The 26,099-nt window shown below is 44.8% G+C and overlaps 1 protein-coding gene across 3 annotated transcripts; it reads right to left on the reverse strand.

Moving 5' to 3' along the window:
* Positions 1-71: 71 nt before the first annotated feature.
* On the reverse strand, positions 72-24,386 carry MFSD10 (major facilitator superfamily domain containing 10). Of its 3 annotated transcripts, XM_027642980.1 has the most exons (14): positions 24,290-24,352; positions 23,947-24,019; positions 21,585-21,774; positions 20,378-20,474; positions 16,313-16,416; positions 15,174-15,332; positions 13,782-13,970; positions 9,171-9,279; positions 8,058-8,169; positions 6,622-6,730; positions 4,535-4,625; positions 2,947-2,994; positions 1,461-1,550; positions 72-1,112 (listed from the first exon to the last, which is right to left on the reverse strand). In XM_027642980.1, exons 3-14 carry the CDS (start codon positions 21,753-21,755, stop codon positions 1,006-1,008), a joined length of 1,386 nt encoding a protein of 461 aa, XP_027498781.1. In that variant the 5' UTR covers positions 21,756-21,774; positions 23,947-24,019; positions 24,290-24,352; the 3' UTR covers positions 72-1,005. The 3 variants fall into 3 exon arrangements, with proteins under 3 accessions (XP_027498781.1, XP_027498779.1, XP_027498780.1); XM_027642978.1 differs by lacking the exon at positions 23,947-24,019 and having other exon boundaries at positions 24,290-24,386; XM_027642979.1 differs by lacking the exon at positions 24,290-24,352 and having other exon boundaries at positions 23,947-24,069.
* Positions 24,387-26,099: the final 1,713 nt, after the last annotated feature.

The following is a 26,099-nucleotide window of genomic DNA, read 5'->3' on the forward strand; positions in this document are numbered from 1 at the left end:
TAGGTTTGTTTTCTCTTAAGGATTAATGTGTTGATTAATGATTGCTTTAATGTGTTCTAGATATTACTCAAATTGGCTACTATAAGGTGGCTACTACAAGGCTCCCTGCCCTGGGTGTCCCAGCTGAGCAGGAGGCAGAGCCTGGTGGAGGGGTCCTTCCTGCACCCATGGGGTCAGCACTGTGGTGTCATGCATGGTTGGCTCTATCAAGGAGACCTTTGGCACCTCGAGTGAAGTTCTGGACCCACTTTGGCTCAACCAAAAGGGGATGTTCAGTTTAGATGAGTGTAAACAAGTGTAATTAACTGACCATAGGACTGTACAATGTAACCGTTTATTCATAATGCAAAAAGAACAGTGCTTGGTCATCAAAAACATCACACAGTATTAGAAATATAAAACATCTCTCCAAATTTACTTGTTTATTAAAAACAGCCCCGTGCCAAAGTACCAGTGGGGTTCAGGAAGCCTGTAGTGCTTCTTGCTTTTGTTTGACCATCTCGTTTGAAGGCATTGATGCAGCATTTGTAGAGATCTCGTACCTGCTGTACAGAAACTGCCCATCAGAGCAGCCCTGGGGGTTTCTTCTGTGCCAGCCGAGCCCCTGCAGAGGCTTTGCTCGGGGGCAGGAGCAGAGCAGAGCCCCCTGTGCGCTCCAGGACCATGGGAACAGCACCTGGTGAGCGGGGAGGGCTCCAGGCCCATTGCTCTTGTGCCTGTCTCTGCTTCTCTGATGATCTTAATGCCTTACTCAGCTGTTTGTGGGGGAGGTGTGTGTGTGTCTGTTTTGTTCTGTTTAGTTCGTTTGTTTTCTTTTTTCTATTTGCAAAGCCCACCTGACTGGGGGGCTGCTTTAAACATAACTGCTGTGTGTTGCTGCAAATGGTCATTATGTATCTCTTTTCAGAAGATCAAAATCTTCTGATTTGCTCAGCAGGGTCGGGTGCCAAGACTCAGGTCTTGTAGAAGTCCCTGGAAGCTGGTGAGAGTTTTGTGGTTCCTTCCTTACTCCTCCTTTATCTGCTGTTTTATAGACCCAAGTAAAGCAAAAGGGACAAGGAACAAAACTCCACAGGCAGTGAAGCAAATCTCGGCCCCAGCCAGCCAGTAAACTGCAAAGGAAAGGGGATTGTCTTGTTAGTGCCCTTGACCTTGCAGATGTGTAAATGCTTCAGAGCTGCTGCTCTCACAATGCAGAGAGAACACAATTACTGAATCCCTGGTTGGGTGAGCCAGAGCACCAGTTACTTGGCAAAGGGCTGCAGTCAGGAAACAGGTTCTGGCTTTGCCTCAGTCTTCAAGCTCTGAGTTGCTGTGTGGCCGCTTCCCTGTCGTCTGTCCCTCTGCCCTAAATGGCCCAGGGAACTGACCCCCCATGCAGGGGGTACCTGTGCTCTTTGGCACCTCCCCTTCCCACCCTCCCCGCCCAAAGGGAGGAGGGAGCAGGAGGCCACACTCACCTGCAGCCGACAGGATGGGTCCCAGGGCTCTGGCCAGGGCTCCCAGGCTCCTCAGGATCCCCATGACTCGTCCTTTCTGGCTGGCAGTGCCTGTGTGAGGAGAGTGTTACACTGTGTGGATGTTTTGCTTGGGACAGGGACAGTGTGTGGGCAGGGCACTGCTGTAGCTTTGGGAGCCTTTTCATTTGGAGGTACTTCCCACATACTTCTCCTTCTCCTGTCACTTCACACCCACTGCCCAATCTCTGCTTATTTGTCCTCCAACCAAGACAATCACGACTGCTTTGTTGAAAAAACACCAGGGCTTGTCACAAGTGCTTGTCCAGGGACAACTTGTAGTGCATTCTGCCCCCACCCCACCAAAAAAGAACCTAACAAAAACAAAAGCTTTACGTTGTACACAAGATTTTCTGAGGAGGCACAGGTATACAAGAAACATGGAGTGTGAATGCAAGTTAAATAAGAGCAACTGTCAGTGCCATTAATGAGCAAAGCCTTAGTTTTCCACCTCAGCAGGCACTGCAGTGCTGGCAGCCAGCTGACCCAAAGCTACAGAACTGTGTCATCCACAGATGGCAACACAGCTACAGCTGCGTTACAAGGTTACATAGCAACCCGTGCCAGAAGGTTTCAGAAGGTCCCTTGGAAGGTCTTTTCTAAGGAACCAGGAAGAAATGATTTCACTGCTGGCAGGGATGGCTGGTGTCTCTTTCAGAGAACCCAGGCTGTTCCCCGCTCACTGCTGTTTGTGGCCCTTGCCCACTCTTTAGCTTCTTAATCACCACCAGCAATAAGGTTACTGCAGTTTCCCCATCCCCTTGGAACAAGCTGCTTTACACAGTACAAAATTAGTGTGATACTGATGGTCACTGAACAGGTCATTGCTGTTGGTGCTGAAACAGTGAGGGAGTGTGGTCAGTCTTGAGAGACAAGTACGAGCCTGTCTGGGGGTTCCCTACCCTCCCTTGCAGGATGTTTCTGAGTTTCCCAGGATCAGGATATTGTCAGGATATCCCCAGCAGCCCCACTGAGCTTCCCTTCTGTGAAGGACACTTATAGAAGGGAAAGGCTGTAGCACTGCCAGCCTAACACAGCTGGTTTGCCCACCCCAGCCAAGCTTAGTGGAACTACATCCATGGATTGCTGGCTGTGCTGGGACGGAGCAGCAGGGATGTGACTGGCTTTAGCCTCATCCTGCAGGGGTGGCCATGGCTTTGGGGTTACACACGTACAACACGGGGCAGCAGCTGGGGGAACACTTGCATTCCTGCTCTCCTTGTTAATGCACTGGGGGAAAGTGCCTTTTATAAAGCCAAGCAGCAGCCCAGGCCACGGGTCCAACACTTGGATCCAAGGTGAACCAAAGCCATGAGCGATCCTGTTGATGCTTCACTAAACTTGAGGTCAGTCCTGTACTTGAGCCAAGTCCAAACAAAGGTCAGTGATGTGGCCAAGGGTGGCCAGTCAGAGCAGGAAAGACACTCACCATAGCCTGACACCACTGCTGACAAACACGGGATAACAATGGCTGCAGCTGGAAAAAACCACAAAAGAGACTGTTAATGAACAGCAGAGCTCAGAACAGTTACAAGAGCAACAGTGAAAAAACCATGTGGCCCAAACTCATTACTACTGCAGAGAAATATGCTGAGCTCTGGGGCACTTGACCAACACTGAGTCATCAGGTTTAATCCAGTCCAATAATGAAAACACCCCCTCAAAGCCAACCTGCACGAAGAGCCCAGAGCCGGGAGTGCTCCAAGCAGATGTTTCACGTTAGTAACTCTCACTCTGTGAGCCCATGGGACAGGGATGGACAGGGCAGATCAGCCAACTGGTAGTTTTCCAAAGCACTCTGTTCTTATCAGGTGGAGCAGGGAATCGCTCATGTTCCAAACAGACAGTGAGGTGGCTGTGCCCAGAGTGACACTGTCCCCGTGCACACGGCTTTACTGTACTCAGGGATGAGAGAGGCAGCCATGTTCTGTCTTGGGAAATAAGACAGTCATGTCCAAGAAGAAAAGGTTACAAAATTTTTGGACACAAAATCCAAGAGCTGTTCGGCAATCACTGCCCTCTTACTGAAATAGGAGGCTTTTCTGCCAAGAGGGAAGCGCCTTAAGCATACAAAGCAGAGTTGTTTCTGGGAAGGAAAGGACAACTGGAGAGCAGGAACAATGGACATGTTGCCTTAACTGCCCCAACTGCTGGGGCACAGGGAGGAAGAGAGGGGAAGAGGCCCCCCACAGAGGCATTTCTAGCTTGCTTAACTGGGAAGAGATGGAGTTTTTTGTCAAAATAGGGCATCTAGGAAGACTCAAACATGGTTAGACAAAATGAACACCTCCCTCACTCCTCACGTGTCAAGCACACAGCTGGCCATAGAACAACAAACTACTCAATAGATGCATTTGTGCTTTATAGTTTGCTCTTAAATTAAGCTGTACCATGCAAAAGAGAACTCTTTTACTTTTGTAATTAGTCATATTTGAAGCTTCTTAACAATAGTTAGCAGGACTCGGAATACCTGAAATCTCTTTTCAGACAGGGACTGCAGTAGATGGATCCAACTTCACTCATAACTGTTTCCCTGGATAACAGCTTAGATTGGCAGAGTAGCATTTATCTAAACACTTTAACATCTGGCCCTCGCTCAGTCTGAACTCCAACCTGCAGCCTCAGGAGGTGCAGGTCTCCAGCCTGTGGCCTAAGAAATAACACAGCCACCATGGAGGGACAAAGACATGATGTCTCCTTTTCCTTAGCTGGGCTGCTCAGTGAATATTTTGCTTCTAGGTCTGATAAAAAGGGGAGGAAAAAACACCCTCAAGAGCTCCCCAGTGAGACAAGACAACAGGAGCACTGGGGATGCTTCCAAGTATCACCATGACAACTTCCTGTGATACAAGCAGCACCACAAAAAAAACAGGCACTGTTTCTTCCATATTTCATAAACAGAAACATCAGCTTTCTGCTACTTATAGTTTGAAATTAGAAGTGCATCTTTTTTAACAGGGTGAATAAATACAGGAAGAAAAATCCTTTGTGCTTAGAGTGCCTTTTGATCAGCTCACCGAAGGAGTACAGCAACAGTCCAACACTCAGCATGGTCACATTTGCAGCCCATCCAATTAACAAGAAAGCTGGAATCAGCAACATAATAGCCTGCAAAATGAATGAGTCACACGGTTACATCTAAGCCCTGCTTGTTAAAGCCTAACTCTAGGTGTCCTGCCAGTTCTCTTCTGCTGATGGGACAACACAGAAGCAGAAAGGCCTTTCTTCCCAAGCAGGCATTTCAAAGTCACCTGGATGGCCACATCCCAGCACAAGGCACTTTTCTGTTCCCTCTCACTGTCACATGATTGCAGACCACATGCAAGTTCTCTCTATCACAGATCCACCATTTGGGGGGGATTTTTTCTCTTGTTCTGTGTTGACTGGGACAGAAATCTACCTTTAACTCTTCATCTCCTGAGCTGGCACAAGAGAGCAAAAAGCTTGTGTGCAGCAGGACTACAGCTCATCTGCTTTTTCTCAGCAGTACTGGCTGATTTTATCTTTAGTTTTCAGATTCCATATTTCTGTAGCCAAGAAGAAAAATGGTGAGGTGCAAATGGCATCTGAAAGTCAACACCCCAACACTCCCCCCCAGAAACCAGTCTTCATCTCCTCCAAGTGCTGGACTTCAGTTCCTCTGTGATGTCTCCCTTGCTTACAGAGCTCCTAAAGAAAAGACAGGCCAGATCTGCTGCGTTTGATAAAGGAGGGTATTCACTGCCACTAAGTGCCTCATTTTGAAGATTCAGTTATAAATGAGCTGCTGTAACCACTGTGCTGAGAGGCCACGTTTGCCACATGCTGCAGATTCACAAATTGCCAGAATAACTTCAGCAAAAGGGGGAACTCCCACAAAACCCACTGACATCCCTGGAAAGAAGGGTGCAGGGCCAGTAGGTCTCTGCACAGGGCACAGGGTGTTCTTGAGAAGCCACCACCCAGAGGTGATGACACTTCTCAGGGCAGGGAAGAGGAAGGAGTATAAAATCAGTGGGGCAAAATCAGTGTGCACAAAGTGCAGTGCAGTGCCAGCAAACGCAGCAGGCTGGCACAGCACACGCAGGAAGCTGATGGGGAGGATAAAGCAGCAGGAACACAGTGTGTTCATCACAGGGAAATGCTTCCTATGTGACACAAGCAATGTGCCATTAACTTTCTCCTGCCAGGGAGCAGGGTGGAGATTGTTTCACCAGCAGAAATAACTTTAAGAAATGCTGAGTCGATCCACTGGAATGCAGTGCAGTTTGGAAATCGTTTTTTACCCTGCCACCATTGAAATCACAGGCATCAATGTATTATTATACATTGATGGAGGCTTTCACAGCCTAAACAAACCTCTTGCCAGGTAGTCACCAGCAGTTCAGAAACACTTGAAACCTGCTTTGTTTAGTTCCGCACACAAATGTAAAGGACAAGACATAGCTACTGTTCCCACAGCTGTATAAGCTGCAGGAAACTGTTCCCCATCATCCCAATACAGCAGCTGCAGCATCTCTATGAAGAAAGAGCCAAGCAAAACAAAGCAATGTACACTTTTGTCAGTCTGAACACTGGCACATGCTATTGTTACATGTAATACTGATGATCACAAATCAAATATTGCAAGAAGAATCTATTTCTCTCTGCCCACCAGTGAAATACACTCTAAGGAAAGCCTGTCAAGGATGAAGATGGCCAGACTGAAAATCATTTCCCAGAAAGAGAGTCAGAGACCAGCTCTGAAGCAGCTTTAGTAGTTTCAATGTCTGCCCTGCAAGAGAAGTCACTGAAACAAAGCATAATCTTCACAGATTTTTACGCAGCTTGCACAGATGGACGATCTGTTCTCATTCCTTAATGCAATTAAATATGAAGAACACAAAGTTTCAATAATATTGTTGCTGATATGATAAGAAATGGTCTAATGCTCCAAGGTTTAGTTAGACTGGTAAGTGCCCATGGTCTTGAGAAGTCATTTAGCTGGGTAGATGAGACAGAAATTTCTTTTGATTTGACAAATACAGTTATATAACCTCCAACTAACCCTCCACTGCACTCAGGCTGAAAATTAACAGATCAGGTTTGTGGGGGGAAAAGAAATAGAAATATTTTTTTTTTTTACCCGTTTTACAGCTCTGATTTCATTTCCTGGCTTGATTCGACGAGCATAGCCTCCCTGGATCACAGCCATTGTTATTCCAATAAAGAAAAACATCTTGCCCTGCTGCATGCTGGAAGGGAGGCAAAAACACACATTGTGGAGTCACGCACTGAGCATTCCACCTTGGGATTCACAGGACCCCTGAAGACCCTTCCCTGAACCAGGGAAAGAGAAAATGCTTTTTGGTGCTCTCACGAGCAGTGCAGGTCCTTGGTGTGCTGACATCGGTTTCCAAGGCAGGCAGACAGCAAGGAGAGACACCTCCAAGTCTTGTCGTGTGGATGGGACAACTGCTGGCAAAAGCTGCAGCCCCTTCAGACTGCTGTGGTGTACTGTAGTGTTTCTAGGGGGGCCCACAAAGAGTCACCACGTAAATTGTGCCATATGCACAGGAGTCGTTGGTTTCTGAGGAGCAGCTCCTGCAGGGCTTGATTAAGGTCACCAAGGCACAATGTGAGCACTGGCCTGGTGGGGACCATGTGCTGCACCAGGAATGTGGTGACACCACTACTCCCTCCACCCTTCAATATTTCCTCAGTTTTCCTTTTTACCTCTCCCACCTACTAAACTGTGTGGACATTCTCAACTAAAAGGTCTCACCTCCATGACAAGGTTGCTGTCTCACAGCCTGTGCTGACACTCAGCTGTGGATCTCACTAAGGCCTGTCCTGAACGGACGGTGCAGGACTAAGTTCAATACACTAGAAAACCTTTCCTTGGCACACGATATTAGTTAGGACACAAACTGTAATGAAACACAGACAGGGAAAGATGAGACAACCCCCCGAGAATTACTCAAAGGGAAGGACACACACAGGGATCAAGTTGCAAGTTCACGTTCCTGGCTGGAATTCTTCCTATGACCTGACAGGAAAAGTATTTCAAGCTGAGCTGCTGTTAATGGATTCTGTTCTCTTCTCTAGTGTTTGACTAAAGGAAATCAAACTCTGTGACATGACTGTACACCATATGCAATGCAGAACTCTGATGAGCAAATAAAATCACACAGCTATCCCTCCATCATTTGCCTCTTTGCGTTTCAAGATTTGTCCTGATACTGAAAAACTCCACTGAGCAAGAAGAGAAAAGGTTTTACAATAATCAATACAACTAGCCCAGCTATACATATTTCAGCAGCTTTAATTTAATTTTCTGTATTGATTTTCTCTAGTTATTAGAAGTTGTAGATTATTTCCTTTCATGATAAACAGTGTGCCTATATTTTCATAAATTCTTCCCACAAAGCCCAAGTTTCACTGAACACAAGAGTTGCTTTCTAAGTGGTTTTACTACCGTCATAAAGCCTCTCTTGAAAATACAAGAAGAGACCTTAAATCAAGATTTTGGAAAATATCCTAGACAAAATATACAACATTTATATTTCAAGTGTGCTTTACCTGCTGAAGTGGAATCTCTGGTGAGTGAGAAAACTCAGTGTATACTCCAAGCCAGAAAACAGGAAGAGGTACAGGAAATAAGCCAGGCCCAAAATCTTGAGATTCTGAAGATCTAAACAAACAAAAAAACCAAACACCAAGGAGGTGGGGAGAAAACCACCGTGGTGTATTTCAAACATAGCTTGAGAATATAACCACCATAGTAGAGCAACATTTATCAAGTGTACAGAGAAGAGTTCTCACCTCAGATGCTCTTTTTAAATATCCCTACAAAACACGCCACCACAACATGACTTCTGCCCACTACAGCTCCCTTCTTATGAAGGGAGGAGAGACAAGAAGACTGATCTCCCTCTGGGTCACCCTGGTCTCACCCACCCAGCCCAGCCCCTCTACCTCACATTCACACCTCCACCTACATGGGGACTGATTTATTTATTTTAATCCATACCTGTATTTCACCCAGTGCCTTGATGCTGCTCTCAGGATGTTACTGACTGAAGCACACTGTCCCTTTTTCTAAGCTACAAATGGTCTGTGCCAGGTTACCTTACTTATTTTTCTGCCAATGCAGGCTTTGGCAGGTTTTCTCCAAAGAGGCAAATATTAAACTATTTCTGATGCAGCAGCAAGGAGGGCTGAATGATCAGTAGGTGTACCTGGCAAATACTGATTTATTTTCTACAGCTTAAAGAAATTCATGTAGCGAATGGAGCAAATCCTGCATCTCCAAGTCCTGAATTCAGAAAAAAAATTCCAGTCTGAAGTTTCCTGGTTTGCAGCTTGAATGTGAAAACTCACATCTCCCTTACTCATGCCTTGATCTGTCCTTTTAAATCACAACTTACTGCAGCTTACTCCATGCTGCAGCCAGTGCCTGAAGAAAATGCAAGTATCATGTCTTCAAGACATTTACCTCCAAAACCTTCTTTTGGGAATAACAGCACCAAAGTCCAACCAAACAGGGAACTTTCAATTCCCTGTTCCCGAGTTAGTAAAGTAGGTGAGCAAACAGAGTGCTGCTTCTGAAACGGTTTGAGTAAAGTTTTCCCTTTAAGTTTTCACGTACAAAAAGGGACACAGTGTTACTATAAACAGCCAGGTAACACTTACTCTCCTGTGAAGGGGATTCCTTTCCTCGGGTGACCGCAGAGAACTGAAATAAAGCCAAAGGACTGAGCAAATCGACTGCTGCCTGAAATCCAGATGTCACAGAAGAGACCTGATCAAAGGCAGAAAGAGGTTTATTTAAAATCCTACTGTAATAAGCACTGCAAGGAATTGACAGTAACCATCAGCTGTGCTTCTACACCTACACAAATCATCCGAGATGAAACAAGGCACCTGGCATTGGGATTTGAGTGGCTCCCAATAACAACCCAGACTTTCTGAACCCAGAACTGGCTCCAGCACTGTCACTGAAAGATAGAGCATTGATAGCTCCTTTCACTGAAGACAGAAAACAGATTCTTCTCCAGGTTCTTAAATAAGGCAGAAGAGGCTTGTGCTCTACAGCCTCGGAGGTGGCTTTATTTGGTTTACCTTCCCATCATCCCTCATGCCCAAAGAACATTTACTGGGAAAATAATGGCACATCTGCCTGCAAGCTCACAGGAAGCTGAGGATTTGCTCCTGTTCTACAAGTCTGAGATCAGTATGTGCAGCAAATCAAACACCAATCTGTTTTGGTACTGGTTGCTCTTTTGGCCAGCCAGTGACACCTCCTGGGGAAGAAAAGGAAAATATAATTTTTAGAGACATTCCTTGGAGATATTTTAGAGAGATTTCCAGAGAGATTCTGCTCAGCCACACTGTGTGGCCTTTAAAGAGGAAAATTTATTTTATAGCATTTCTGGGCCTTGTACTCTGTACATCTCAACCTAATTATGCACCTAGTAGCACTCTCCCTGCTCCATACCCACAGGCACTTAGTCTTCCCTCTATAGAGAATTTAAATTTTAAATTGATTATTTTTCACGTAAAGTATAGAAAAGTGAAGAAAATACTAAAAGAAATAACGTCTAAATTCTTCAGGAAACAATCCTTTTTAAAGTAGGAGATTTTTAGCCTGTCACTTTGCATGGCAGTCACAGGAAGAGATAAGACAGACTCAGGAATCCCGAATAATCACACATAGTATTTCACGCCTTCAAAGCACTGCACAGGCTTCATCTGATGAGCTTCCCTCTCTTCCCAGATAGGGAGGGAGGGAGCTATCACCCCTTTGACAGCAAAGATTAAAGGTCCAATTATCAGTGGAACTTAATCTCATTGCATGACCTGAGGACTCATATGGACTGGATTTAACAAAGCTGTAAACAAATCAACCTTCAACAGGGTATTAACGTGACCCCTGCCTTGTTCTGATAGTCAGAGCTTCTCAGTATCTGACAGCAGAGCTCTGGAGCCCATTAGTCTCACAACAGCAGCCAGTTCAATATACCAGGCTGGGCTGGTATAAAGCCATAAAAGTTGCTGATCCGCACTGAACATACAGGGATATTTATTTCCCCTCCCACTGCACGTATTGCAGGGAGTAAACAGACACGCCCAAGAAGTTTGCCCGTGCTTTTGAAAAGTCTGTAAGAGGATTTCCTGAAGCTGGCTTGTAGCAATCCTCAGTTCCTGCATTTGTTGGCACCGCAGCGTTTGTTTGCACTATAGCAGAGGGAATCTGGTCACAAGCAACCCTCTGCAAGCACGTTTGCCAGTAATAAAAATCCCCTGTAGTTTGTACCTGTTTTGAATTATTGTTATCCATGTCTGACAGGATGCCAAGCTGCTTTGTACTGCAAGGCTGATTTAGTTTGGTGCATACATTTAAAATCTTAAGTGTTTTATGAAATATATACGTAAGTATTAGATTGTTTTAATATAGGTGGTCTGTGTGTGTGCACACCTACATTTCTTTCAATTTCCCCTCTCTTTGCCATAGAAACAGTGGGCTAGAAGTAACTTCATCCACTGATTGATAATGAAAACACTGTCCTAAAACTGACTAACAAGCTTCATCATCCCCAAATAAAGTACACACTGCCAATTTCAGTCCATGTCAGCAGCTCCATGAAGTTTAGATTCTTTGCAGGTTCAAAATCTGCAACATTTAACTTGTATTTAATTTTTTAATTTCTATCCTTATGATTTATTACTCCCAAATTGGCCAATTTTACTTCATGATCACCCTAGAAGTCACCTTGAATGGTGACTTTTTTCACAGTGCCTTTGTTTATTCTGCTTTCCTTTAATGCAGAGAGACTCAGTAACACATCTTGAAGGCAGAGTCAGTCCAAATCAGGAATGCAGCCTGGGCCTTCCAAGCTGCAGCCTTGCCCTCAAAACCAGACACTGTTTAGTATGCAGAGAGCACAGCTCTGTCTTTCCACAAGTCTGCTAGTGATGCTGCATAGCCCTACACACAGTCCTTGCACCATTACCTGGGCACCAGAAAAAAAAAGTTGTAAAACCCTCCCTCCAACTAGCAGCCTTGACCATGACTAGCTTAGCTAAAAATTAACTCAAAAGCTCTTAAATGGGACAGATTCCACTAGAGACCTTTCTATTCCTCCCTTCTCCCAAACAGGTCACAGCAGGAGCTGTTTTGGCTATCTCTCATAAGGCCAGTGTCTGACAGGTAAAAAGTGCAGCTCTCTGGTCTCTCTTTACTTGGTCAACTCATGGAACAATTGAGAAAAAGAGGAAGAACGATAGTGAAAATTCTGATCTCTTTGGATGAAAACTCATCCTTGTTCCCCTTGTGCCCCTCCACCTTTCCCTTTTTACGGGTTAATTCCAACATGAATCAATGTGAAATACTTCTCTCCTGTGAGAAGTGGACTGACAGAGAAACAAGGGTATAATGAGAACACAGCAAATCTCAAGGAAACAGATGTCTGATCCCACTGGCACATCCTCTCCTACCAGTTATCATTAGCGTTTCCCCTCTTTTTACAGCTTTGTCCTCCCAGCATATTCCACTCCTATACTGTGGGAGCACCTGCTCCAGCTCAGCCCAGCCAACTTCCAGAAAGGCAGCCAACACACCTGCCTTTCCTCTGTCATCCACAGGACAAGGAAACTGCTCCCCTCTCACTCAGAAAGCGAGAGTAATTACCAAAGAGAGCAAAGCAGCCTAATAAGTGAAATTCCAAATATGCTGGAACACATGGATCATATGGGGCCACTGCAAGCTGAGAAGAGATGGCACGTGAGCACCAACCCTGAGATCAATCACAAGAGGCCCCAAAGCCAGACAAACAACTCTCTTGTCAGCAAGCAAACACCCCGTGTACTTTGTGTGACTGGGACCTGACCCTGAGCAGCACCTCGTGCAATCCCCACTGCTGCACAGGGACAGAGCCCCAAGAGCAGCAGAGCCCTTCTTTTCTTACCAAAATTCAGTCGTGTTGGCTAACACAGACCAGCTTATCAGAAGAACTCTCCAGAGGATAAATAAAAGGTGGAGGGACATATTCAGTTATCACACAGTCCTAAAAGGCACTGGAGACATTTAATCACTCTACAGCAAGGGAGGAATTGTTCATAGAATAAAGATTCGCTCTACAATACTTCCCTACTTCAACATGTGCAGCTCTAACTAAGAACAGGATTTTATCCAGAATGTTTAGAAACAGTCAAATAGGAAATAGGAACAGATGACACATGGAAGAGCTGTTAAAAAGAAAAAAAATAAAATAGCTGTAGTGCTTGGGAACACAATGTGAGCAACTGACTCCACACCGGACACAACCTGCTGGGAAACATTCAGGGAAGGTCTAAAGTTGTGCCCTGGTAGGACATTGCAGACAAAATTTCCTGAACAGTTCTCAGTATCAAAGGGGTTTGGCCACACAGAGACCAAGCACACTCCAACAGCTGAGTGTTGCATAGACAACCAGAGATACCAGGAGTTTTGTCCCCAAAAATCCAAATAATCCCTGAATTTTAGCACATGTAGGTATTTTCTATCTGTAGAAGAAAGCACAGCTCAGAAATAAGTAATTTGCTACTTTAGTGTTCAAAATATTCAAAATCACAAAATCTTCTGACTTGGAAGGGACCCAGAAGGATCATTGTGAATCTTAAGTGAATGGCCCACATGGGGATCAAACCCACAACCTGGTGTTATCAACACCATGCTCTAATCAACTGAGCTCATCTTGGGGTCATTCAAACAAAGGCAAGAATAATAGTGAAGAAAATTTTTAACATATACTGGTCAAATGAAAGAAAATCTAGTCTCTCATGCATTTACTTTTATGATTAGCTGAAATTCCTCCCCAAGGAGTCCTAGTGATCACAGTTTAAATTTCACTGTCTCCCTCCCATGCTTGCATTAGGTTTTGAGAAATTTAAACCCAACACATCAAAACTAGCAATTAAGCAGCCATGTTAACTATACTTCTCATATTACACTGGGCTAGGAGATGGGAGCATCCCAAGGCCAGGCTGGATGAGGCTTCAATCAACCTGGTCTAGTGGAAGGTGATCCTGCCCATGCCATGGGGGGTTGGAACTAGTGATCTTTAAGGTCCCTTCCAACCCAAAATATTCTATGATTCTATGACCATGCAACCACTTTGACATCAGCCTGATTAATAATCCTAATCCCAAGAATGAGGTAAATTTCTGAGGTACTGGCTAAACCACTGTTTCCAGTATTTCAACAATTCTCAAATCCTATTTTTACAAAAAACCCACAGATCCTGAGACTGATAATCCATTTACCCGTTTTTCCTTGGGAAGTGTCTCTGGAAGTAGGAAGAAGATGAACAGTAAATCAGCCACAGCAAACATGAGAGCTAACAGTGCTGATCGGAGATAGAAGACTTCTCCTTTCTCTGTCTCCATGGCGAGGTAAGCACCAATCATGGGGCCCAGGGTAAAACCAAGGGAGAAGGCAACACCAATCATGGCCTGCAGGGATACAGTGAACACAGACATGGAGTTTTAGACACCATTTTTTCCATTCAGGCAGCTCAGTTCTAAAACAATTTGGATTTCCTGACATTTTCCTAGAAGAAATGCAACGAGACACAGAACCTAATCACCCCCATGATGTAGGGAGGCACAGAAAAGAGCATGAAGTGTGAAAAACCTCTTCTTTCCAAATCACTGATTTTATTTTCTGTCCAGTCAAGGAAGTAACAGGAACAGGCAATGGCCCATCACAGTTTGGGAACAGCATCAGTCAGATGCTATTTGCTTCCCAGAAAGCAGAATAAACATGCCTACTCTGTTTTGGAAAAGAAGAGGATATAAGCCATACAGATGTGAGCCATGCTTGTACTAAGAGACTTACTCTCAGGCCCTAAAAATAGGCCCTGACCCATTTTATTTACTAATGCTGTATGGCTCTCTCTCTCCACAAATAAAAATTTATTTTGGCTCACCAGGACTACAATAAATTGCTTGGAAAATCCATCAGCTATTACTGTGAAATCTAAAGCTTTCTCCTCCCAAGAAGCAGCTGTCCCACGTAGTGGCTTATAACAATCTGTTAAGAGAAGTTTGGGCCCCCAAGGTTTTTAAAAGACATAACTGGTAATTCACAGGCCAAGTTCAGCCTGCGGGGTGTTTCCATCTGGGCCACTGCCTTCTGGAAGGGGATAGGGCAGCTGCTCACACTCCTTGCTGCTCAGTCAGCCAAATGTCACATCCTTTACCCACTGAGCTCAGATCCTGAAGCCAGTGCAGCATCCAAGGAAGTCTTGAGGCACACTGGGCTGTGCTGCTGTGCTTCCACAGTTTGGAAAGGCAAGAAAAACGGGTTGTTCTGTAACTGGCCTCCAGCTACCAAAATTGAACCATAAGACCTTTTGATTTCAATGCTATTATAATGAGAATTAAAGTTAAGCAAGAGTAACAGCTTAACTTAAAGAGAGAGAGTTTTTCCACCTCCAGAACATCTGTGTTTCACTTGTAGGTGAAGGTCATTGGCAAGCAAAGTCCAAGAGCTCTCAGCAATATGATCTGGCATGTTTTCAGAAGCAAGGTGGTATGAAAAGTCATGTTTTCACTTGATCAGTGAATACACACCTGACAAAGACATACTGAGCACTTAAAATCAATAAAACTTACCTGGTAAACCTAAACACATACTCCACAAGTGTAACTCACCATGCCCTTGCTCCGTGCTTTTGGAGAGTGCAAGTCAGCAATGATAGCTGTGGAGAGGCTGACGTTCCCTTTGCTTATTCCACCTATGATCCTGGAGAGAAGAAAAACGCCAAAAGTCCTAGAGGCAGCCCATAGTGAATATGATGCTATCAAACCCATCTGCAGAAGCAAGAAAGGGTTCTTTATAAAGCAAAGCAAAATTGATATATAATTTCTGCACATTTCCCAGCTAAACATTTAATTTTTTCATTTATTTGTTTTCAAAGGCTGCTCCAAAACCCACGTAACAGAAATGGCTGAATACACTCAAAATGCACTGTGTCCTGAACAGTGATGTAAAAGAAGTAGAAACAGGTCCATACAAACTTCATGTAATTGTGATATTTCTAACAAAACTAGAAGAGCAAAGTTCAGTGGAAGTTAAAGCAGTCCTGGGCACAAAACATTTTTGTACATCCTACTGAGGAACCTGAGTTCAAAATAAGAAGAATTCACAGTTCTAGCCCTTAAATTTCATAATCAATCATGAGCACAAATGCTTATTTAATTAACTCCCCAAAGCCTACAGGATATGGGTAATTTGTATGTCCTCCACAGTCAAGTTCCATCATCTATGTATGCACTTGCTGTGCTATTAGAAACCCATACTCTGACCAGCAACAGAGAGAATGTTCATGTTCGTAAGAAATATGCCTTGCACTGCTCTATAGCACTTCCTAACCAACAATTCCCAGGCTCTGTGAAACAGGTCATGAAATGATCAGCCCTCTTTAATCACCTGGGGAGCTAAACTATACAGGAATTAAGTCTAACATTTGTAAACAGAGCATCTGAAGTCATACTCCCATACACAGGGTAAAGGGACTTTGGAAAACCACAGAAACAGGTAAGTATTTTGGTGCCCTCTATGTACAATTCTGGATCTGAGAAGCTCAGCTTAAGCAACTCCATTTGGAAGTCTGGCCAAGTGACTTGGCAAGAAACAGTCAGCAACCAACAGACCTAGAACATTCAATTCTAGAATTGGATTGTGACTGTCACAATTCACACACAGTTCAATTTCTGTGCTAACCACAAGATCTTAGTGCCGTCCACTGTGTACTGAGATGCCAGGACTAAAATCAGCACATGACACTTACCACTGTCATCAAGATGACAGGCCTTCTGCCCAAGCAGTCTGACACAGCACCAGTGAGGGGAGAGGAGAAAAACTGTAGGATGGAAAAGATTGAGCCAATCAGACCTAAAAGAAAAAGATTTAAAAAAAGTATATATCATTAGACTTAACTGCCTTCATCTTAAATACAAAGACAGCCAACCTGTTCTAGACCTATCGGATTATCTCCTTTAAAAACAAGAAATTAAATGTAAAACAGCAGCTATAAAGAACAGCTTTGTCTCTAAAACTAAGCTGCTCTCAAAACACTAACCTTGCATTGTTACTTAACTGAGGCACAATTACAGACAGACCAGATACCCAGACAGACCAAGTAACAGCCATAAACTGGATGATTTACTGGTTACTTCACTGGTGAGAAGGGGTTTGGAACTCACTGATTATAATGGAATGATGATTCTCCAATGCTTCCCCATGCATTTTATGTTCTTAAAGTAGAGATAACACAGTCTTTAACAGTCACAGTTCTTTTAAGACTTTTTTGATTATTTGAACCTGATTCTGTCACAATTAGTTTTTCTTTCCTTTTTATCATGGAAAGAAGGACTTAAGCACTGCTGTTGGTGAGGCACCCTAAGAGGTAGAAGTGATTCCAACAGACTCCAAGAGTCTTTGAAATCTGCCTCCAGTTCCTGTGATCTTTAATTCCTCTTTTCTCTTGCCATTTCTAGCTTCACAGACTTAATAATTTGCACTACACTCTCAACAAGCAGACAAAAGATGCCTTGCTGTCAGTTTTTCTCTAAAGGAAAAACTGGGTTATATGTCTCAGATCATTCAGCTATCAAAGACTTAAAAGGCAGAGAAGAGACAGACCAGAAGTTCTGCTCTCTTCAACTTTGAGGAAGGCAGAGTATTGATACTGTGCACCTTGTTGAGAACAGCTGCTTGTGATAACTCAGAACTCAAAAAAAAAAAGTAAAAAATCTTACAGTGGCAGTTTATGGAAGACAGTTCTCTTCCTTGTGTTTCTAGCACTGCAAAAACACCCATTCATGCCAAATATTTCAAAGCTAGCATGCAGCAAAAGGGCTGTTCCACGTGGGGGAACAAGCCGGGAGCTGAGGGTGACCACGGCACTGGCAGTGCCCTCACCAAGCCGGGTCCCACACGACCTGGGCAGGTTGGGCAGAGCAGGGTCCTGCTGACAGGGCCCATGGACAGCCCCAGGCAAGGCAAGGGTTATACATCAGGTCCATCCAGGGAATCCAGTCCAGACCAGCAGGAGCCAGGGGCAAAGAGAGGAGTGGAAACAAGACCATGATGTGAGTGCGATGACTTGTCGGGGGACAAGACACCTCCAGTGTAGTCCAAGGTCCATCCAAGAGATGAGGACAGAGACAGCCCTGGAGACAAGGCCCAGGTCCCAGCTGAAATACAGCTCCTGAATCACAGCAACCAAGTATGGTGCTCTCACGGCCTTGTGTGGGCAGAGAAGGTTTCTGACCTAAAGAGGTTGCAGTCCAAGAAAAGATGAAGGAAAGAAGAATAAATCCTGCACTGGGAGAAACAAAGAGATGATCTTGCAAGTACCTTTCCATCCTGTGGTCCTTGTGACAGATGAGGGCAGTGAAGGAATACAGGGTGAAGGAGATTGCAATGGCCTCTGCTTAACATCACAAGTATAATTAAACTTTCCACTATTAACATTTAAGGCGCATTCAGACAAGAGAGACTGAGACAGAAGCTGACTACAACTAAAATGCCTTGCCCATATTCCCCTGCTTCTGCAGCCTTGGTCAACTCTCCAGTGAGTTAATTCAACTCAATCTGGCAGAAAAATAATCCAGAAAAAAAGAAAAGAAGAAAAATTCTGCTGGTTTAACAAATCAAATGGCTCATTAAGAAAAGCTGTCATCAAAGACAGCAGAAGAGATGAAGCCAAATGCGACAGATACCAGGTTAATTCAGCCACCTTGTTTGCACCCTCACTGGCTGTGACTGCCAGGTAATCAGTGAACAGTCCCATCCCTACTTGATACTGCTTCTAAATAAGTTCTCTTAATACTTTACTCCTAGAGAGAGAAGACAGATACCAACTTCCTTTCTGAGACAAGCAGTGGCTATTTTATATGCATGTTCCCACTTGGATGCTGTATTTTCTTCAAAGGGCAAAAGAGTTAGCTGGACTCCTCTGGAATGAGCAGGGGGATAGACTTGTTCCCCTTGAGAGCAACTGAGCCAAGTCAAGGGATACACCATTCCAAAGGGTATATGACATGGCAGGTAAAAGAAAAACAACAAGTTGAACTCCACTGGGGGTTCCCAGCCCCTTGTTTAAACAGAGTCTGAGATGGTGAGAAGGTGCAAGGAGGAGGATTGAAGTCAGGCCTGAGAGGAGATAGACAGCAGCTTCTGAGGGATTAAAGAAAACTGTTTCTTCGCATTCAAAGCCAGTAATTTGACTAAAAAATGAGCACAGAAACAAAATCATGCCTGCAAGGAAACTGTGGGAAAGAGGAAAAAATGCTTATAAACTTTCCAATGCCTGTTATACCCAAAGAAACAACTTAAAATAGTAACAATACATTCACACCTATTCTAATGAAGTTTTGTGGTTTGTTTAATTTTTAAATATTTTTATATTTACCTTGTGGGAGGCCTCAGCTCACTAAAAGCAGAGGGTCCAGTCACTCGCACATCTTCATACTCTTAAATCACAGTTTCCTCACAACTGTCTAGATGGCAAGAAGCCAAAAGAGTCTCTGATGTGTAACATGACATACATGCTGCTGGATTTCCCTCCCTTCTCCTGCTGGAGCCCATCCACACCAGTGTCCCAGTGACAGCAAATGTTTCTGGACCCTGCAAGGCAGCAGCTCTGCTGCTTTTAATAGGACTAATGAGATTTAGAAGCAGTGCTGCACTATACCCGCCCAAGGGCGAGGCAAGGCTGGAACTCACAAGTTTCTATTTCCAGTGTTTCCTACTGATTGATCTCCAATCTTGTGCATATCAGTTGTGAAGGGAGAGTAATTTTTGTGACTGCACCAGGCCCAGCACAGCAGGATCCTGACCCCCAGCTGGCAGTCTGACAATAAGGAACAGCAGGCCTGTATTTCTGTAACAATCTGTAGAGCAAATTGAGCAAGATCATAGGATAATTCAGGTTAAAAGGGACCTCTGGAGGTCACCTACTCCAACTGCCTGCTCTTAGGGTCAGCTGTGAGGTCAGACTAGATTGTTCAGGGTTCCACCCAGTCAGGGTTTGACAATCTCTGAGGATGGAGACTAAAAACCACTCTGGGCAGCTTGTTCCACTGACCATCCTCATTGTGAAAACATTCGTCCCTATCTCCAGTCTGAACTTCCCCTGCTTCTACTTATACCTTTGCCTCTCCTTCTCCCACCATGCACCTCAGTGAAGAGCCTGGCTCTCCATGACCTCCCCAGAGGTGTTGGAAGGCTGCCAGTAGCTGCAGAGCAATCCAGGGCCCCTGACTTTCCATCTGCACAGCCCCCCACTGAACTCCCCTCAGTGTATGGATGCCTTTCTTGTACTGGGGACCAAAACCAGATGCAAAGCTCTAGATGTGGTCTAGCAAGTACTAAGTAGAGGTGGTGATCACTTCCCTTAATCCACTGACTCTGCTTCTGTTCAGGCAGCCCAGGAGCTTTGGCACCTTTGCTGCCAGGGCTGGCTCATGCTCAGCTGCTCACCAGGGCCTTCACAGCAGAGCTGCTCCCCACCAGTCAGTGTCCAGGCTGTATCATTGCAAGGAATACTTTTTCCCATGGGCAGGACTTAAAATTTGTCCTTACTGAATTTCATAAGGTTCCTGTTAGCCCATTCCTCCTGCCTAAGTGTCTCCAAATGACAGAGACGGGGATGCCCAGCTCTTCATTCCTATCAATGTGGTGTAAAAAAAAATCATTTATTGTCTAAGAGACACTTCCTGTGCTACTTAAATCTAAATCTAATAACAGGCAAGCATGCTTTTTGTATTTCTTGTCATTCTTCACATCAGCAATGCAAACAACTTCAAAAGAATGCTTTTTTTTTTGGCTGTTTGTTTGATTTCCATACCTCCAAACAAGACACTGTTGTATTTTCGCTCTGGAGGTATCCCAGCCATCCCTGCAAACCAGTCCACACCACGTTGCAATGACAAATAGAATCCATCCTGAAAAACAGACAAGAGAGAAATAGAAGCAGGAAGGCAGTCTCCCTGTTTTATTTTCAAAGACAGCATCAGAGCTTAGCAAACTAGAGGCAAGTTAGATGATTCCTTCCCTCCTTCTCCCCACAAGGGAAAGTTTCTTCACTGATCAGTTGTCATAGGCTAAAAATAGCCAAAATTGTGCATGCTAACAGGCAGCAGATAGTTGGGTGTACGTGTTTGGGTGGAGGAATGTCTGAATTTGAATGTTTTTAAACCATCAGGCTCGCTATTTGCTAAATCCTGAACTGAACAAGCATACCCTGAATCTTTCAATTTATAAAGCAAAATGAGACACAGTCTATCCCACTGCACATAGATTATTCTGTCTGGGAGAACCAGGGGACTGTAGGTCCAGAAAGAAAAGGTGATGCAAAAAAAAAAAAAAAAAAAGAATGGTTCTTGAGAAGAGGAGGACGACTTGAAAAGAAGGAGGCCCAGAAAAGAAGGTGAAGGTCTTGGCTATAGGAAATACACTGGAAGTGGGTGAAGACCCTGGAGATCAGAGCCCATGGTTAGGGTTAGAGACAGGGCTGTAAGAAGGACAAAAGCTACACCTGCAGTTGGGTTAGAAGGGGGCTGAGAGTCGTAGGTGTGGGCTGCAAAAACAATTCTCCCATGACAACACCTTCAGCTTGAGCAGCAACGCCTGTGTTAATGAGCACAGCTGGGAACCAACAGGACTTTCTGCTCTTGTTCCCAGACCAGCAACCAGCTCCCTGCTAAGGATGAAAGGTGAGATGGAACATAACACTAGGAGTAGTATCAAGAGGGGTGAGAGCTCTCATCCCTGTGGTTCTTAGATAAACTCCAGCATGATGAACTGTCTCACCACTGACATCAGTGTGAGAAATACCTGGATTTTCCTCAAAACAAACCCTTCATTTTAATGAAAAAGCAAGAGCGAAGAATCTCATGCAGGTTCACAAATAAATTCAGCCCGTGAACCATCTAAATGTGCTGGGTAATTATTAATCTGCCTACAGCTAATTGGTTTGCCCAAAGGCAAGTGATTTTTCTTCCATTCCTCCCTAAAGATCCTAACATTTTCCGTGGGCTGACTTTGTTCCTTACCTCAGCCTGGCTGTAATAATCAAGGATGGAAGGAAACAGTGGCAAGATGAGAGCGAATCCCAACAAGTCGATGAACAGTGCCAGGAAGACACTTGTAATAACTCGATTACTGTTCTGCTCTTTCTTGTCATCCATGGAGCTGGTGCTGGTTCCTCTCTCTCGCAGGGCCATGTTCCCAGGTGCTCTGCTTCTAAAAAAAAATTACATTTATATCCAGTCAACAGGAAGCCTTCTGCAGGCCTTTCATAAGAGTACCTTGCTGATTCATTCTTGCTTTCTACAGACTTCACAAAAATAAACATTAGCTCTGGCTATATTAAGCTATCTGGTTTTCAAGGGAACAAGAACCTCAATTTTCTAGTCTTCGTTATCAGCTCAGCACCAAGTCTGCATCAAGAACAGGCTACAAGTGCAGTAAAATAACAAACTCTACTATAGGAGAATCTCAAATAAAACACAGAACTAAGGAGCATTTGAAGTTTGTTGACATGTGAGCAATGCTTATACAATGGTCCCAAATGTTTCCAACTCAGCATTAAAGAAAAATAGGTAAGAAAGGGCACTCTATTCCAAATATTCACATTCAAGTAAGTAATAGTTTATTTATGCCTCGAGTGTATATGAGAAATGACCAAAACAAGAACAAATTTTAAAATGAAAAGGCAGACTTCCTAACTATTGCACAAATACTGTCTTCAAGATAAATCCCAGGAGCAACAGCAATTTAAGAAACAACACAAGAACATTTTGAAACTTGATTTTGTATTTCTTTCTCTAGGTGACAGCCACTGATAGGCTGTATGAGTTGGGGCATCAAATGATTAAGGCAGCATTTTTATTTTGGCAATCAGAACTATCAACTCTCTTTGATAATACTTTAAAACTGTCTTAAAGTCCTAAAGAAGGATGCAGGCCATATATCATTGAGTATTTAACAAATAATGAAGCCAGTCTCTATTCTGAAAGAATACTCTGTTTCAACATTTCAACATACATCAAAATCCAGGAGTAATGCATAAACTGTGGACTTCATAAACTTCAGACTCATGAAACAATACAGGATATTTCAGTCATAAAACAAAGAAATTTGCAGTCTCTTCTACTGCAAAAATCCCTCAATGTTTGTTGCACTAATAGAATAAAAAGGAGACAGAATTTCATCCAAAGCCAATTAATACAAAAATATTCATTGACTTTGATGAGTCAGGAGTGAAAACAGTGAGCAATTCTTAATATAAATTCTATTCCAGACCAGACATACCATATTACATTTACCTGTGCATAGAACACCATATTACACTAATTGAAGGTCATAACACTTTCTCATGCTCAACAGTAAATGTTATTGTGACATTTTCTTACCTGTGGATTCAGTTTATTAGCCCTGAACCATTATTAAAGTTCAAATGCCATGAGGTAAACAACCATGGAAGAGGGTCACCTGCAATCCACTCAGTAAACTCCTGGCACAATGTTCTTAACCAAACTGGTCTGATCACTGGCAGATTTACATTCAAGATCCTTTTATTTAAAATGGTAAAACATCATGGATACAAATATTCAGCATTATTTGCTTGCCCAAGAGCATCTGGAGCCAAAATAAGCATTTCTTTAAACAAATGCTCTCTGGCCCAGCCAACAGCTGAGAGATGGGTTCATTATGGGAGATTCAATCGTTTATCCTCACAATTTGTTTATTCATCCACTGAATTGTGTGACCAAGCTGAACTTTATTCCAGGGTTATTTGAAGAGAGTAACATCCTTCACACCATACCCTCATGAACATTTTGGCTAGTGTGCAGCTTGAACTCGATGCTTGCACTGACCTTTTCATTCTGCTCCAGTTCTGGCTACGTGGTTGCAATTTCCCTTACGCAACATCCCAAGGTACTACATGTTTCTGCCTTTGTGCTCCATCAGTTTTGTTGTTCAAACCTCTCCATATTTTTTGCTAGGCAGGAAACCACCAAACACTTTACAGGCCCTGGCATCCTGTCAGCAAAAACAGAACACTTCACCTCCACCACGACATCTGCTTTCTGTGAGGCGTGCTGGTAGAGGATTTTCAGTTTAGGGAACTTGTTTCTCTGGACACGTGTGTCCCAGACACTCGCTGGCCCTGCCTCGGCTCTTCCCAGCCTTCCCTCGGGATTCCCCGGTTGTGTCTCATCACTTCTGCCTCTGACCTCCGTCAGTCCGGGGGTTGATGCCGTGCCCCCGGGAAGGGATCGACAGCAAAGCTGGCCCTGCCCGAACTTACAAACTGAGATTTGTCATCTTCCAGCAGCAAGAATTCCATCCTTCTGGGGTTTTCTCTACCTCCACTTTTCCCCCTCTGAAATTCCCTGGGCCCGGCTTTACCTGCTGAGCCTCGAGAAGGCTCCTCTGACTCCTTAACACAGCCCTGATCCAGGTCAAGGGCAGGCGCCTCGGGCTGGGGAACAAAAAATCAAAAAGCAATTTCCCGGAGCAGCCGAAGTGCAGAGGACAAGCGAGGCCGCCGGGCGGGAAAGGGGCGGCCCCGGAGGGATGCGGCGGGAGGAGCCGCGGTCCCGTCCCGCCGGGGACACCCGGGCAGCCGCGGGACCCGCAACCCCTGCGGGTGCCCCTGCCCGGCCCTGCCCCGCTGCCCGGCCCTGGCCCGCTCCCCTGCCCCCCTCCCCGCCGCGGGCAGAGCCCGCCCCGCTCCGGGGCACCCCCCTACCGCTGCTCCGGGTGCTCGGGCGGCCCCCCCGCCGGCAGGAGCCTTCCCTGGGGATGCTGCGGGCGGGCGGCCGCGGCTCCTCCCCGGCCCTCCGCGGCGCCCCGGCCGCCTTCCTCTTCCGGCGGGGATGGAGCCGCTCCCGGGTCCGCGCCCGGCGCCGCCGAGGAGGGAACCGGCCCGCCCCGGGAGGCTCCGCTGGGAGCGGCGGGGCTTGAACCCGCACCCAGGGCAGCCGCGCCCGCGCCGATGGACCGCCCCACTGGGCATCGCGCACCTCAAACCACAGCCCTTCCTTCTTCGATAAGGACAGTTTTAAAGACGGAAGACACGCGTGCTCCCAGAAGAGAGGGATGTTTTTTCGTTAGTTGCTACATCGCCACGTTACAGCAGCTGTGAGTTTGACAAATGGAAGTTTCCTGGTACTTGACCAGGGTAGTTGCAAAAGATGTAACTGTTCCTAAACCAAAGTGCTCCCTTAACCCTGTAAGTCTGTAGCCCGGAGAACATGAATATCAGGTTTGATATGGACAGCAGCATCGAGCACTGTTCCCTTCTCCAGCCGTGTCTGGTGTCCAACTGCCTAATGGGAGTAATATGGCTACAACTGGACTTGAGCACATGTATCATCACAGCCTTGAATACGTAAGAATCTGCCAACAAGGTGTATAAAGTAAATGAATAAAGTGTTGAAAAGACTTTTGTTTCCCTCCAAGGCAGCGCAGTTGTGTCAGAGGGGTGGATGTACAGGTATTAGCACTTGGATACAGTTCTTTCACTCAGTGACATCTCTCTCATGGTTCCTCAGCTGGTTAGGCTTGGAGGAGTTTATGTAAGCGTAACATCAGGATTAACATGCCAGTTGGATCAAATAGGGAGCTCCTGCTCTCGTGTTTACCTGAGAATTTTATGTAGTTGATTAGGTGTGAGAAATTAAATGTGGCACATTCAGTACATACCCTGAAAAATGAATGATTATGCCAGGATTGCAGCCCATTTGGAGGCAAACTTCTGCTGGGAGGTGGTGCTCCAGACTATACTGGAATAATCATTTAATGTCTGGGAAATATACGTAGATGTGTTCTTCTGGCTCCTAATCATCGCATAGAACTGATCAGGCACCATCTGAATTCAGATACATTAAAAAAAAAAAGACCCAAAAATCCTGCTCTTCCTGTTGTTAAACCTACTGGCCCAAAGCTTCTGCAGATCACTGAGCTCAGCTCTGTTACTACACTCAGCTATGTCATACAATCCTGCAGGTAAACACATTGCACTGTTTCTAGAACTAGACAGGTCATTGCCCACTCCTTCCCAGTCCAAAACCTTGCACATCTGAAAGAGCAGCCTCAGTACCTCCAGACAGCAGGGGCTGATGGTGAAAGGTGGAGGCTGACACCGAGTATGGACACACCACAGTAGATAAGAACTTCTGCAAGGCATGACTGAGAATATCAAACTGCATCCAGCTGCCATAAACAAGGTAATTTATGCAGTTTCTAGATGAACAGTTTTGTTCTCCCCTTATTCTTTATAGTATTCCTATTCAGGGTCGCTCTTCTCTGGGACAGCTGATGGTGGCAGATAATCTGAACAAAGGGCAAAATGGTAATTTTCCTTTTTCGTGCCTGATGACTTGATTGTAGTTACAGAACAGTTTCTTTTTTTGGCTAATTAAATACAGATTTATAATTGATAACAGATGTGTCAAAGGGCCTGTTATGATAAGCCGTTTTAAGAGCAACAAAAAGACAGTAACTTGTAAATGTGATTGTATTAAGAGAAACTTTATGAGAAAGGGTCTGCCAACACT

The sequence above is a fragment of the Corapipo altera genome, unplaced genomic scaffold (genome assembly GCF_003945725.1).
Source record: "Corapipo altera isolate COAL_440 unplaced genomic scaffold, ASM394572v1 22, whole genome shotgun sequence".
NCBI classification, from domain to species: domain Eukaryota; kingdom Metazoa; phylum Chordata; class Aves; order Passeriformes; family Pipridae; genus Corapipo; species Corapipo altera.

Coding starts and splice junctions, on each gene's coding strand:
- MFSD10 (XM_027642978.1), bottom strand. CDS start 21,755: ATGGCCCTGCGAGAGAGAGGAACCAGCACCAGCTCCATGGATGACAAG. Junction 15,333..16,312: donor CTGTCATCTTGATGACAGTG/GTAAGTGTCATG, acceptor TTGCTTCTGCAG/ATGGGTTTGATAGCATCATA. Junction 4,626..6,621: donor AAATCAGAGCTGTAAAACGG/GTAAAAAAAAAA, acceptor TTCATTTTGCAG/GCTATTATGTTGCTGATTCC.